Below are 15,176 nucleotides of genomic sequence, written 5' to 3'. Positions count from 1 at the left end.
CCACAGTCTCCCTGTCAGACATATCCCTATAGTGACAGCCCCTTTAAACCATTTCTGGCCAAGAACCCATTTACGTGTTCCTCTGTAAGAGATGCTGACACCTTGATCTTCTGGCATAAATGCAATAATCATGTCATTCGTTATAAATCGGACCGTGAAAAATTGGACTACAGGCAGATAATGTCGATTTTGGGGCATGTTATAAGAGATAACCCCCAACATTGTCTGTGGGACCTGAAGACTGTAAGGCCAGCTCTAAACAGGGATGATGTGGACAGGCAGGTCCGTCACAGGGAAAAAAAGATCTGCCAATGAGAAGGGTGGCCTTTATGCATTGTCTGATGTGTCCATGATCTCCACAGCTTTAGGGTCCATTCACACGTCCGTTGTTTCTTTCCTGATCTGTTCAGTTTTTTGCGGAACAGATCTGGACCCATTCATTTTCAATGGGTCCTGAAAATCCTGAAAAAAAAAAATCGGACATTGTGCTGTCCGATTTTTTTCAGGACCCATTGAAATTGAATGGGTCCAGATCTGTTCCGGAAAAAACTGAACAGATCAGGAAAGAAACAACGGACGTGTGAATGGACCCTTAGGAATACGTTCCCATGACTTTTTTACAGGAAACATTTGAGGCTGACCCTGCCGCGAATTTGCAGTTTGAACTGAAAATGATTATAAATCTGCAGAGAAAACAGATTGTAGGACGGCGACAGGAATTTCCATTGAATTCAATGGGAGTCGGGTTTCCCAGCTGAAAATGCTGCCATGTGGACAAACCCAAGGCGGTTTTTCTGCAGTCCGATGCCACCTCATCGACTCTGTAGTTAAAGACACACTGCATCTAAAAGGAAATCGTTTATCAAGACCCCCACTTGGCCTGTGACGGCTAACCTCCGGCACTCCAGCTGTGGTAAAACTACAACTCCCAAGATGCACACTTGCTTGGCTGTTCTCAGAACTCCATAGTAATGAATGGAGCATGCTGGGAGTCGTAGTTTCACCACAGCTGGAGTGCCAGAGGTTGCGCTTCATTTATGACCAGGCTCGATGCCTCATGATAAGCACATCCTCTTTCAGTCGGTGCTCTTGTAATGAAATCTATGCCAGTTCGTAGATTGTGGTGTAAGCAAGAAGGTGGGGGGCGCGCGTAGTAAATGACCCCCAAAGTGTTTTGGGCTATGTTATTTCTTTAAAATGTAGCAGGCTATACGGATGTTTTTTTTCCCCCCATAGAAGATGAAAAGTGCATGAAAAAAGTGTCTGGCAGCGGTGCTCTCATCCCCCGCCACGCGCGGCCGCGGCCCCCCCTTAGGCTAATTTCAGAAAAGTGTGTCCACTTGTGTGAACAGGATTTCCCATTAGGGACACTGCTCCTGTGACATGAGTGCACAGCCTTATAATGCTGTGTGTCTCTGCCCGACCTCCGCTCTAATGATTTGTACTGACAGCATTATGCAAGTGCGGTTCATTACGGCTGATGTTGGGCAGAGACACGCGGCATTATAAATCATTATTAATGCCCTACGGTCAAAGGAGCAGAGTCCACAACCGCAAATCATGCTCCCACACAGAGCATGTTTCCCCATCATGACACTGCACAGGAGTCCATGGCATTATAATGATTTATAATGCGGTGTGTCTCTGCCCAAACTCCACACTAGGAGTACAGTTCATTACAGCTGATGTCGGGCAGAGACGCACAGCATTATAAATCATTAGAATGCCAAGGAGCACAGTACATATCGGAAAATCACGCTCCCACATGTGTGTTTCCCGCAGTGGACACGCTCATCTGACATTGGCCTTAAAGTGAAATAAGCACGTTAAAAAAAAATCTATCATCAGGGAGACGGGTGACATGTGAAGCAACCATACGATACGACAATAGGATATAAATACAGTTCTGAGAGATCCATCCAGGACTGGTGAGGCAACTATTGATTACAGCACAGGCTATAATAAGCCCTTTGTAATAAACCTATTGGCCTCCCAATACTTCAGTGTGAGCTGTGTATGTGCTGAATGGTGGGGCTGCATTCTCTGGGGCTACGTCCAGGTGGCGCCAAAGATCCAGCTGCAAATCATTCATCCCACAGTCAAAATAAGAGCAGTGCGAGGGCTGCATCCCTCAGTATACAGGATCGTTTATTACAAAATGTCCTTGCAAAACCTGTTCACCCTTTCAGTGCAGTCTCTGCAGAGCTTCACTCTGAACAATGCAATGCTCTGCCACTCCTCCGTTCATCCACGCTGAGGGAAGGGGGGGGGGGGGATAGGGAATCTGCGGAGGGGAAGGGGGGGGGGGGGAGGGGGGTGATTTTACTTGTCACTCCAAATGACACATACATACATATATTTATATATATATATATATATTTATATATTTGTAATTTATCAAGAGGGGCTCAGTCCAGGTGAACAGGCGTGACTCTCACATTCGCTCATCAGCACCCCGTCCGCCTCCACTCGGTGGAAAGAGGGGGGAGGAGGCAGAGATCCACTCGCCATATATTTCCCCTGTCCGTAGAAAGAATTCAAAACATTACCAAAAAATGTGCAGGGTTTTGTACAAGGGGAGGAAGATGGTGGGGAGAGGAAGATGGCTGGAGGTGTGGGGAGAGGTCAGCTCATCATTTCGTTACTGTTGGGGCCGCAGGTTGAATTTTTCATCGAGTCGTTGACTTCTCGTCGGAAGGCTGAGAGATTTTGCGTAAACCTATCAAGAAGATAAGCGGCGAGAACAAGTCAGGGCTAATAATCCACAGAAGCAACCGTGGCCTACTGCACATGATGTAGTGCAGAGGTAGGCAACACCTCCAGCACGCCTGCTGTTGTGAAACTACAACTCCCAGCATGCATACTGGCTCTGCTCTTCTAAGAACTATTATAGAAATGAACAGAGCATGCTGGGAAATGTAGTTTCACAACAGCTGGAGTGCCGAACGTTGCTGACCCCTGATGTAGTGTTTGCAATCTGGCTCACAAAAATTTTAAAGGGATATTAAAAAAAAAAATAAAAAAATTAAAATAAACATAGCTGCTTTTCTGGGAAAACTCCAAAAGAGGCCTGAGGAAACGGGCCCGAGATGGTGACTGAATCACTTCAAATCTATGCAGATTTATGGGCCAGTTGTACTGGAAAGTTGGATGTCAGCCATGTTAGTAGTCACCTAGCTCCACAAATAGATGGATGAACAGAAAGTTTAACAGCATAGCAAAAAAGGGAAATGTTCTTTAAAGGAAAGGAGGAAACTGGACAACCTAAGGGATCCGTCTGAAAGAAAAAACTGGGCATTACTTACCTGTCTGATCCCTGTTTTCCGGGCCGGGCTCTATTTACCAGGCTGCAGAGGTGACTTCTCACTGACGACACGTGACCACTGCGGCCAATCACTGGCCCCTGCGGTGCATCTTGATGAAGCTAGTGATTTGCTGCAGCAGTCACACGTTCTCGACGTCACTGCTGCAGCCAGGTAAACAGAACACGACCAGAAGAAGAACCAGAGTGGTGGCACGGGATCGGAAAGGTAAGTAATGGCCAGTTCTTTATTTCCTGGGAGTCATCTAGTTTCCTCCTGAAACCGGGCAACCCCTTCAAGGCTAAATGCACACAAGCGTGACTGCAAGAGGAAAATCCGCACCGTAGGTCATGTATATTGTATTCTATGAGAATTTGATATTCTCATGTACACAATGGAAATTTTTATTTTATTTTTTCCTGGGCGGATTTTGTCTATTCAATTCAATGGAGAGAGGAAAAGCCACACCAAATCGGCATGCAAATTCCTCCCCCCCCCCCCCCCCCCCCAGAAACAGCACCACTCTTGCACTAGGCTGTGTGAGGCATTGCAATTGTGAGATTACTTGGAGCAATGACTTTGACACTACCAACCTGTCTCTGTTTTTCGTCAGTAGGTTCCCCTCAATTCCTTCCATTAAGTTCTCAAAGCAAAGATGCATGGCTTGCTGCTTCTCCGGGGGCTGACTGCTGACAATGCTTCTCCGGAGGTCCGAGAAATACTAGCCGACAAAAAAAAAAAAAACAACACATTAAAGATGGCGGACGACGGACCCAAGAAATGGTGCCCTGTAATAACGAGCTGTAGACTGGTCACCTTGTCATTGAGGAGGATGAGGCCTAACAACGGCCGGCTCATTGACCACTGATTTCGACAGTCTTCAAAGATAATGATGTTGAGAACCGTGGAAAGCATCTGGTGGAGAAGAAGAAGAAATATAATATCACAGGGATTATACAGATGGTCCTGGGCTGGACTTAACCCCTTAGTAATCGCCAATAGCCCATTATATGGAGCAGCGCAATGGGTGTCCTGTGCTAAGTGGAGCGCGTGCTGTGCTGTCTAATGACAGCCGAGTCCCTGCCCTAACAACAGGGATAAGAGAAACCTCAGATCTGGGCTGTTTAACCCCTTACATGCTGCTGTCAATAGAGACCATGTCTAAATGGGTTCAAAGATAGGGGGCTCTCTCTTTTACCTATGAATGCAATAGCGGGGTGTCAATATATTTACATGGCGGCCGGGAACCTAATGAAGGCCCCCATAGTTGCTTTCTGTAGCAGGACCATTGGATGTTTACAGTCCATAAATTGTGGATCCGCAAAATACGGATGACAGCCGCCTGCATTCCATGTTTTGCGGAGGGGAACAGATTGCCCCTAATAGAACAGTCCTATCCTTGTCCGTAACGCGGACAATAATAGGACATGTTATGTTTTTTTTTCCGCAGAATGGAAATACATAAACAGAATGCACAGTCTCATTTCCGTAGTTTTTTTTTTTTTTGCGGCCCCATTGAAGCGAATGGTTCTGCATACGGGCCGCACAAAAAAAAAAAAAGGGGACGGGGGGGACGGGGGGACGGGGGACTTGCACGGAAAGAAAATACGTCCGTGTGCATGAGCCCTCAAGCTGTGCCAGAGGTACAGCCTAATAAATTGCTGGTCAGTTTACCACTGACATCGCAATACACAGGACTAATAAATGGTAATAAGGATTTAATATTAAGACACAGGTGTAATGTATTGTAACATTTTGTATTATATAATATACACACACATACAGGTGAAACTCGAAAAATTTGAATATTGTGCAAAAGTCCATTTATTTCAGTAATGCAACTTAAATTCAGAATATTGTGAAAAGGTTCAATATTCTAGGCTCAGAGTGTCCCACTCTAGTCAGGTAATTATTCCATACCCCCTGAGCAAAGGGCACCTCAAAATTGTGACTTTGGGGTTTCATAAGCTGTAAGCCATAATCATCCAAACTATAACAAATAAAGGCTTGGCATATCTCGCTTTGCATGTAATGAGTCTCATATGTTAGCTTCACCTTTTAAGTTGCATTACTGAAATAAATATTACAATTTTTTGAGTTTCACCTGTATACATATGTATCTTAGAAAAAGTTTAATGTTAAGTTATGTATTAATATATATTTTGTGACCTGTATTTGTCACAAAAGATTCTAAAAAATCTTGTTAAAAAAAAATCTAATGTTCTGACAATTGAAAACTAAAATAAAAATAGTATAAATAAAAAGGTTTATAAATAAAAATAATTTATGAATAAAACCATATAACTAGTACTGCCGCATCCGTAACAACCTGACATATACCACTATTATATTATTTATCCTGTGAATGTCATAAAGAATAATAAAGTTGTGGCTCTTGAAATGTGATGATGGAAAAAAAAAAGATATCAGCGTATTCCTTATTGGAGACCTGCATGGTCAGTGACTTGGTAATGATGGTATACCACACCCTGATACCAGTCGGGCGTGCAGGGGCAATGAGGACCGGGTGTCTCAGCAGTAGACAGGAAGCTCCCCTCTTATTCCTCAAAAAGAGGATCTGCAGCAGCTGAGGTACACAATTTACAAAAATAAGATATCCCCTACAATAAGGAGCAATCTCTATTCAAATATAAGTTAGGCCTAATACATACAACAATTATTTCCGTCTCTGCTACCTGGAATGCAAACGGACCCACTAAATAAATGGCGCAGTTCGCACTTCAGTTTTTTCCAGACTCATTAATTTAAATTAAAGGGTCCAGAAAAAAAAAAAAAAAAAAAACGGACACACTGTCTAACCCAGGCCTTAGGGTCTTGTCCAATAGAATATATAATACAATCTTAAGACAGAGGTATCACCTGCTGGATCATCTCCGGGTGCTGCTGCATTATGTGCAGGAAGCGCTCACTTTCCTGCGGTGGCGGCGCTCCTCTTTTCTTACCACTGCGAGATAGCTGTTTGAAGAGGTATGTGACTATGTGGTCCAGGCAAGAGCAGCACCCTGTGCACACCATGGTGTCTGTGGACAGAAGGCACACGAATAAAGGGGCTGTGTCACTTCAGCAAACAGCATTTATTATGTAGAGAAAGTTACTACAAGGCACTTACTAATGTATTGTGATTGTCCATAATGCCTCTTTTAAAGGCTGGATTCGTTTTTCTATCACATTATACGCTGCACGTTTCCATGGTTATGACCACCCTGCAATCCATCAGTGGTGGTCCTGCTTGCACATTATAGAAAAAAGCACCAGCCTATGTGCGCTCCCACGGTTCTGACCACCAAAGAGGCCAGGAGTTTTTCCTATAGTGCTCAAGCACAAACACCACTGATGGATTAGAGGTTGGTCATAACCATGGAAACGAGCAGTCTACAATGTGATGGAAAAATGAATCCAGCCAGCAAAGGAGGCAACATGGACAATCACAATACATTAGTAAGAGCCTTGTAGTAACTTTCTACATGATAAATGCCACTTGCTCAAGTGAGACAACCCCTTCAACTAGAAAAAAATATAAAAATAAAAAAAATCACACAACATGAAGTGACTCTGAGGAGACACAATCAGGCACCCCCTGCTTACCCAGAGCAGTGAGCCCCTCGGAGATGGAGGAGAGAATGTACATGATTACATGTGGCTCCAGGCTGGCGATGAACGACATGTGATCCTGAGTCAGCACCTCGAGGAGCGAATAATAGGACTGGCTGAGCTTGGGATAATCCTACAAAACAGGAAACCAAACACAACTATCATCCACTGGGCCCTTCCTCTGTTATTCCTCCTGGAAACGTGTCTATATGTATTTTTCAACTGGATGTTACCAATCTCCTTGTCAATGTGGACTTGTACTTTATACATTGATGGAGGACATTTACAGACATAATGTGGTGAGGTTAATTACCAGTAGGTCACTGTGTGGAACAGACAACAGTAGTTTGACAAAGGTCTGAAGAGCGTTGTCCAGAGCTTCATCACCGTACAGGCGGAAGACCCCAAAATTGACATAGCTACCGCTGAGAGCAGCTTTTAGCACCGAAAAACATATGGAGATTCCTTTCAACTTCAGAACGTACAGCTGCTCCTTAGGAAGCTCACCCAGGGTCAGGATCCTGTTACCTGATGGCGAAAACCATGACACGTGAACATTAAATGGTCACTGGGCTTTCAGAAAACATTTGATAATGTTATAGGGACAAAAGTTTAGATCGGAAGGGGAGGGGAGTGCTGAGACCCCCACCGATCTCTAGAATGAGGGCAAAGAAGAGCTCTCTCCTCATATGAGATGGGCCCATAAACTTTCTATTAAGTCCATCTTGCTTTCTGTCCTGCAGCGACGAGAGAGAATGCCCTAAGCAAGCGCTTCTCTCCCCTCGTTCTGGAGATCGGTGGAGGGTCTCCTCACTCAGACCCCAACCAATCAAAACCATTCATATGTCCCTATAACATATCAAAAGTTTTCTAAAAGCTCAGTCGCCCTTTAACACCTCCCCAGGGACATGGGGCAGGGGTTATCATAAGGCACTAGGTGACGTACCATAGGTTGTGATCATTTTGCTGGTCTCTCGGAACAGAAGAATGCCATTGGGAGATGAGACGTCAAATTGTAACCTCTGTGACCTGCAGGGGAAGACAAAGTCATTGGTAAAAACTAGATGGACTGGTGGAGTATGACAATAAGTGACTATAAAACTGATAGAAATATTCAAAAAGCGCACCCCCCCCCCAGAAGCGAGTCCCTCTAGGGCAGGGATCAGCAACCTTCAGCACTCCAGTTGCTGTAAAACTACAACTCCCAGCATGCAAACAGGCTCGGATGTTCTCACAACTCCTGTACAAGTGAATGGAGCATTCTGGGAGTTGTAGTTTCAAAACACCTGGAGTGCTGGAGGTTGCTCATCTCTGCTTTAGTGTCACCTTTAAAGGCAATTTTTTAAATAATACATTTTAGACAAAAAACAAAACAAAAAAAACCCTCACTACAGCCCAATTACGATCAAACTGATAATAATATGGCTTAAATAAGTGCTTATGAAGTCAGGAGATCAGACAGACAATCTAATATTGATTATCTATTAGTTCTGGATAACCCCTTTAACCCTTTCACTGTCAGTGGTTTTGGGATAATTTCCACATTTTTGACATAAAAACAGTTACAAGATAATGAAAAAAAAATCCTATTAAACCCTAATACATTTTGTAAAGCTGGACAACCAGCACTTTACACACAGAAAAATGAAGGCACGACGCTGCAAAAAAAAAAAAAAAGAAGAAAAGTTCAAGATGTGCAGAGTTCATATATGACCCTAACAAGCTATGATTGGTAAGAGGGGTGATAACATGGAGAAAAGATCCTGCATCGGTCACTGGGGGCTCTACACTGGTGGAGAGTAGACAATAAAAGGCTGTGATTGCTACGAGCCTCCTGAGGTCACTGGAGGCTGTGTGCAGATGACAGTAGTTAAGCCCTCACTTACACAGGTATAGAACCAGTCAGTAAGGGCTGTTTTACACGAGCGGATGCCGTGCGTGACATCCGCTCCGTGAATGACAGCCAAGACCCGATGCGGACAGCAGAAGCACGGAGCAGTAACATGATTGATGATGCTCCGTGCCTCTCTGTGATCTCTTTACTACGAAATCACAGTGACAACTTTATCTCACTCGTAGTAAAGAGGTCACAGAGAGGCACGGAGCATTATCAATCATGTTACTGCTCCGTGCTTCTGCTGTCCGCATCGGGTCTTGGCTGTCATTCACGGAGCGGGTGTCACGCACGGCATCCGCTCGTGTGAAACAGCCCTAACACTTTTCATACTGTTCCCAACTTCAAATGAGTGCAGGACTTGGAAGATTGCACTTAAAGGCATGGTAGTATTTGAAAGCGAAGATTCTGGGTTTTCTATCAGATTTGTCACCATTCAACACACCATACAGGGCAGCCGAGCATGGTGACAGATCTACTTCAAGATCTAACCTCTATAGAAGGTATGCTCCAGCTGTGGCAAGTCAAGGCAGTACAAAAGTAAGAAAATAAAGAAGAGTAAACCCAAATAATGATGGATAAAAAGGAAAAAAAAAACACACCTACATAGATGTCATTGACAGGCAGAGAGTGAATCCATGGAAAAACAGAGGCGGAAACAAACCTGTTGTGCACCAGTTCTGCCATGAGCTTGAGGATGGGCGTGGTGCAGGCTGGGTCATGGAACCAGAGTTCTAGCGCCCTCTGCAGGATGGGCATGTATGCGGGGTAGCTGAGGAGGGCTAAGGAATAACACAGACACAAGAACACTAATTTCACCTGGAATCTTCAGCCCTTGACCGACACTGGATCGTAGTGGACCCGTCTTATTTTTGCATCATCAATTCCTATAATGGGACACTAGTCCTGGATATGATGATAAATAAAACTAACCTATCAGGATCACGCTGCCCTTACTATATGCAACAATAAAGCAAAATAAAATGGCCCAAAGTGTCCCTCAGGGTGCCTCCATTCAGCGCGCCCTCTTTCTAGAATGATTGAAAGGTCATGCTCTATTATATAGGATTATAAGCGCTATATGAATCTCAAGCAGACCCGAAATAGCATGAGGCATCTAGAATATATCTGTACAGCCTAACTGTTCTCATATCAAGAACCATTCAGGATACATCCAGTCAAACAGCATCATGAAGCTGCTCTTCGCACTGAAAGCAAAGGCGATTCCTCTCAGATCTCTCACCAGTCCAACCAGACTCCTCTGAAAACACAAGGGAAAATTATATTTTAGAGTCAACGTCAAAACACATATTTTTTTTGATAAATCTAAGTATGTTCGCTACGCCACTAGGGGGCGTGCATACTGCTAGCTCCCTCTTCTGGTGGCTGCAGGCAAATTATTTGCTTTGCACCAGTTTCAAGTGCACAATTTTCGCCTCTTGCCATTTTTGAAAAAGAATCGTGCAGGGGATTTGCACTGGTGGAAGGCGGCTTTCACACTGCCCGACTGTCGTATGTGCCAGGAGCTTTCAAAGTGTCTCCATAGGCCCCCGTTCAGAGCTTCTCCCTTATTACCTTGGCTTCCTGCTCATTGAAGCTGTTGCTGTTGAACATCTGAGCCATGGACTCGAAGGCAGCGGTGAGCGGCATCATGAACTGTGAGAACTGCTCCTCATCCTCTCCTACAGACGAAGCAAAGGATTGCAAATGATGGGTCTCATCACAACTAGGTTTTACCTCTGCACTTAATTACAAGGCAGTACCTAAATCCACCATGAGGAGGCGTCCCAGTGCGGTGTAGAAGGTAGTCCGGCAGCGCATGTCTGACAGGTTGGATTGGCTGTTGATTCCCAAGAAGGAGAAGTGCTCGCTCTGTAAGACAATGCACACGCCTCAGTCTTATAATGTTCCGACAGCAGCGCCATCAGCTGAGAACAGGCGGGGATCGGGTTAACTAGGTCTGAGCTAATTTCTCTCCTGACCCCCCGTGTCTACAAGACTGAGCAGACCAACACAGAAACAGCAAGGCAATAGACAGCGGCCTATCTTAGGTGAACGCCCAAAGGAATGTAGATATTTACCCGCCAGACGCCGGGGGATGCTGAATATTTACCAACCAGACACCAGGGATGATGATTATTTACCCACCAGACAATAGGAATGCCATTAATTTACCCACCATACACCAGGGATGCCGTTTATTTTACCCAATAGACACAAGGGATACCACCTATTTACCTGCCAGACAGCAGGGATGTTGTTCCCACCAGACAATAGGAATTTCATTAATTTAACAACCAGGGATGCTGTTTACTCACCCACCACACACAAGGGATGCTGTTTATTTACCCACCACACACAAGGGATGCTGTTTATTTACCTGCCAGACACCAGGGATGCCATTTATTTACCCACTAGACACCAGGGGTGCCATCTAGTTACCCGCCAGACACCAGGAATGTTGATTATTTACCCACCGAATACAAGGGATGCCATTTATGTGCCCACCACACACAAGGTGGTGGCCGGTTATTTATCAGTCCCAAGAGAGGTCATATGTTAAACCCCCTAGACAATAGGCACGTTATGTATCAGCCGGCTGGACACCATGGACGTCACTGTTACACCCAAGACATAAAGTACACTGTTTGACCACTATGCATTTCCTCTTGTTAGCTGTACTTACCGTGTGGTTGTTTAACATGAACTGGACGGCACTGAGCTTCACCAGTTTCCTTACACTGCTGTACGTGCGAGGGGTTAAGGACAAAAGGAGCAAAGGAAAAAAAGAGATTTTTGTGGACTCACCTGGGGGAAACAGGACCGTGGGTATAGCTGCTGCTGCCACTAGGGGGCGACACTTGGCTAAAAAGTGTTAGCTCCTCCCGCCGGCTATATCCCCTCCAGCCTGGAGTGAGCATATCAGTTTGTGCACAAGCAGTAGGAGGAAAATAAATCAGAAATGAAATAACATAACAATAACCAGTGGGTCCGAACCCAGAACTTATATCAGAACCCTATCAGTTAATCAACTGTCGTCACCTGCGGCAAAATTAGAGAACAAACAAAGGGTGGGAGCTGTGTCCCCCAACAAACTCAGCAAGAAAGAGATTTTACAGGCGAGTCCACAAAATTCCAGTTTCCTCGCTTTTATCATTGGGGGACACAGGACCCTGGGATGTTCCAAAGCAGTCCACTGGGAGGGAAGAAACCACAAATCCATGGAAGACACAGTTGCGGGAGTCTAACATACTGCAGCCCACTAGACCTTGCGACCCAGAGCAGCACCTACCGACGCAAAGGTACGCACCTGGTAGAACTTGGTAAACGTGTGCAAGGAAGACCAGTTTGCCGCCTTACACAGCTGCAAAGCGGAAGCCTGGTGGAAACGGGCCCAAGAAGCGCCCACCATCCTGGTCGAGTGAGCAGTGATATAGAGGGGCGGAGCTTTGCCCCGGGAGTGATACCCCTCGGCAATGGCCAAGTGGATCCACCTGGCAATTATTGAGGGTGCCAAACCCTTGAGAGGACCCTCAGGAATAACGAACAGTGAGTCGGTACGCCAAAAAGACTCCAAAGTGGATAAATAAATCTGCAGGACATGAACCATGTCCATCTGGTGGAGGGCCTGTTCCCTAGGATGCGAAGGCGAGGGACAAAATGAGGGAAGAACAATGTCCTCGTTGACATGGAAGGCGGAGACTACCTTCGGAAGAAAGGAAGGCACAGGGCGAAGCACCGCCTTATCTTGGTGCAGAATAAGAAATGGCTCCTTGATGGAGGTGACCACCACCGGAAAGGCTACTTTCCAGGAAAGAATGCAGAGAGAAACTGTGTCAAGAGGCTTGAAGGGAGCTGACCAAGCACAAGGTTCAAATCCCAAGAGGGTGAAAGGGGAGGGGGCGAAGAGTAGCCACAGTGTGAGCTACCCCTTGGAGAAAGGTCTTAACCGGGGCCTTTTACGCCAGAGGTCGCTGTAAAAAGATTGCAAGCGCCGACACCTGACCCTTTAGAGAACTAAGACCCAAATCCAGCCCCATCTGCAAAAAGGAGAGGATTGTGGGAAAGGAAAAACAGAGCGGAGAGAGGAGACGGTCCGCACAGAAGCGCAGGAAAGGCTTCCAAGTCATGTGATATATCTTGGACGACATCGGCTTCCTGGCCTTAATCATGGTGCGAATGACTCTATTGTAGCCACGCCGTCAAAGTAGTGATTCTAAATGCTGATGGAAGATGGGTCCCTGAGAGAGAAGGTTGTCCCTGAGTGGAAACGGCCACGGAGCGTCTCCTAGAAGAAGGTTGAGACCGTGTACCAGGCTCGGCGCGGCCAATACTTCGCGATGAGAATTGTCTGGATGCCCTCCCTCTTAATCCTGCAAGGGATGGGCAGTCTGGATTCCAACAGAGACCTTTTGCCTTGAACTGTCCAAGGTGGGAAGATTCCGCCCCATCCGAGGAGACTGGCATCGGTGGTGATGACCGACTATGAGACCGGGAGAAAGGATTTGCCAGAGACCAAGGTTGGAGTTGAGAGCCACCACCTGAGATTCAACTGCACCTGCGGGGAAAGGGCGATGGTATGGTCCAAGGAACTAGGCATCTTGTCCCAGGATGACAAGATCGCCCACTGGAGAGGATGAGTGTGAAATTGCGCAAACGGAAGCGCCTCGAAGGAAGAGACCATCATTCCCAACACTCGCATGCACCGGAGGAGAAGACGAACCGACCTCTGAAGGGATAACCCCTTATCCGAGGGGAGGTGGACTGTCACCGCGGCTGTGTCAAGGATCATGCCAAGGAAAGTAATCCGCCTGCTGGGATGCAGTGCTGACTTATGGAAGTACACCAGCCAGCCAAAACGTGCCAGGGCATCCAGGGTGATGTGTAAACTGTCCTCGTTCTGACCGAAAGTCGCAGCCTTGACGAGGATGTCGTCCAGATAGGGGATCAGGGTGATGCCCCTGGAACGGAGAAGAGCAAGGAGAGGAGCGAGCACCTTCGTAAATACTCACAGTGCTGTTGCTAGGCCGAATGGTAGAGCCATGAACTGGTAGTGGTCAGGCTCTACCACAAAGCGAAGAAAACGCTGGTCCTGAATGTCCAATGAGGAAAGGAACTCGCCCCGTTCCAGAGAGGCAACCACGGAGCGGAGAGACTCTATCCTGAAGTGCTGGACCCTAACAAACCGGTTCAGCAAATTGAGGTCTAGAACCGGGTGAACGGATGCCTCTTTCTTGGGGAAGACAAACCGGTTTGAATGAAAAGCTGTGAACTGCTCCACAAGTGGAACTGGGGAGATCACTCCCAGGGCGAGAAGGGACTGTAATGCCTGAAAAAAGGCAGTGGCCCAAACTTAGTCTCTGGACGGCTGGGAAAGGAAGAATCGTTCCGGCGGGGTGGAGGCCAACTCCATCTTGTAACCCGGGGTTACTATCTCGAATAGTGTGAAATGTGGGACCATCAAAGTTCCTGAAAAAGGAGGAGCCAACCCCCCACCCGAGAGGGCGTTGGCGCCTCTTCATGTTGAAGATTGTCTATTGGCCGGGGCGCCAGGATGGTTGGGGACGTCCTAAGGGACGTGCCATCGGCCACGGGGATAGCGGTATGCTTAGCAAGACGCGCGACAGGCAGGTCCACTTTGGGCGGGGACGACCATTTCGCAACCAGGTCTGACGGAATAGGGTATAACAGATCGAGGAGCTTAGAAGCTCTGAAACGACGATCTGGATGGTCCTATGCCTTGGCAATGACGACCGAAAAATCATCATGCAAGGGAAAGGCCTTAGGGGCTTGTCTCGAGCGGAGAAAAGAAACTCCATGGGGGCTAGACGAAGGAGAGTTATCCTGAACCTGAAAGGTGTTGCGGACAACCACGACCAGGATATTTACCATGGAAACAATCTTAGAAGATTGTCCCTGATTCAGATCCAAGTCTGAATCAAGTACCCTTCAGACAGTGTCTTGCTTGGGAGGCAGGACATATCAGAGCGTGTCCTCGTGGGAGGTGGAGACACTGAGGCGTCAGAAGAGGAAGTGTCCTGTTCTGGGACGCTTGTGAGAAGGCCTGCCCCTGGGTTGGTCACCCGAGGAAGGCGCGGGATGCACAGGTGAGGACTGGTCAACCAATTGACCCATGAGAGAAAGGGTGGATTGGGAAACTTTCGATAGCTCTTCTACTGCCCGGGACAGGGCACGGGTCCATTCCAGTTCCACACGGTCAGGCGGGAAGTGCGGCTGCTCGGGAGGGATGGCTAGGTCCGGTCTAGGCACACGGCATGCAGTACACAGGGAGTCCGACTGGCCGCAAAGAAACTTGAGCTCGCATTTTGCGTAAGCGTAGTGGGTGGTGGCTGGTGGGCGTCAGTCGT

The 15,176-nt window shown here is 46.8% G+C and overlaps 1 protein-coding gene across 1 annotated transcript in view; it reads right to left on the bottom strand.

Moving 5' to 3' along the window:
• Nucleotides 1-580: 580 nt before the first annotated feature.
• XPO7 (exportin 7) overlaps nucleotides 581-15,176 on the bottom strand; it is a 57,291-nt gene continuing 42,695 nt past the window's right edge. The window contains 12 exon segments of the mRNA XM_044278982.1: nucleotides 581-2,719; nucleotides 3,896-4,023; nucleotides 4,119-4,217; nucleotides 6,183-6,343; nucleotides 6,909-7,047; nucleotides 7,228-7,442; nucleotides 7,861-7,943; nucleotides 9,473-9,580; nucleotides 9,981-10,069; nucleotides 10,384-10,490; nucleotides 10,572-10,680; nucleotides 11,495-11,558. Coding sequence (XP_044134917.1) covers nucleotides 2,626-2,719; nucleotides 3,896-4,023; nucleotides 4,119-4,217; nucleotides 6,183-6,343; nucleotides 6,909-7,047; nucleotides 7,228-7,442; nucleotides 7,861-7,943; nucleotides 9,473-9,580; nucleotides 9,981-10,069; nucleotides 10,384-10,490; nucleotides 10,572-10,680; nucleotides 11,495-11,558 — 1,396 coding nt within the window. The 3' untranslated portion in view covers nucleotides 581-2,625.

The sequence above is a fragment of the Bufo gargarizans genome, chromosome 2 (genome assembly GCF_014858855.1).
Source record: "Bufo gargarizans isolate SCDJY-AF-19 chromosome 2, ASM1485885v1, whole genome shotgun sequence".
NCBI classification, from domain to species: Eukaryota; Metazoa; Chordata; class Amphibia; order Anura; family Bufonidae; genus Bufo; species Bufo gargarizans.
Note: the sequence above shows the minus strand (reverse complement) of the source record. Positions and strands in the feature narration are given on the sequence as shown.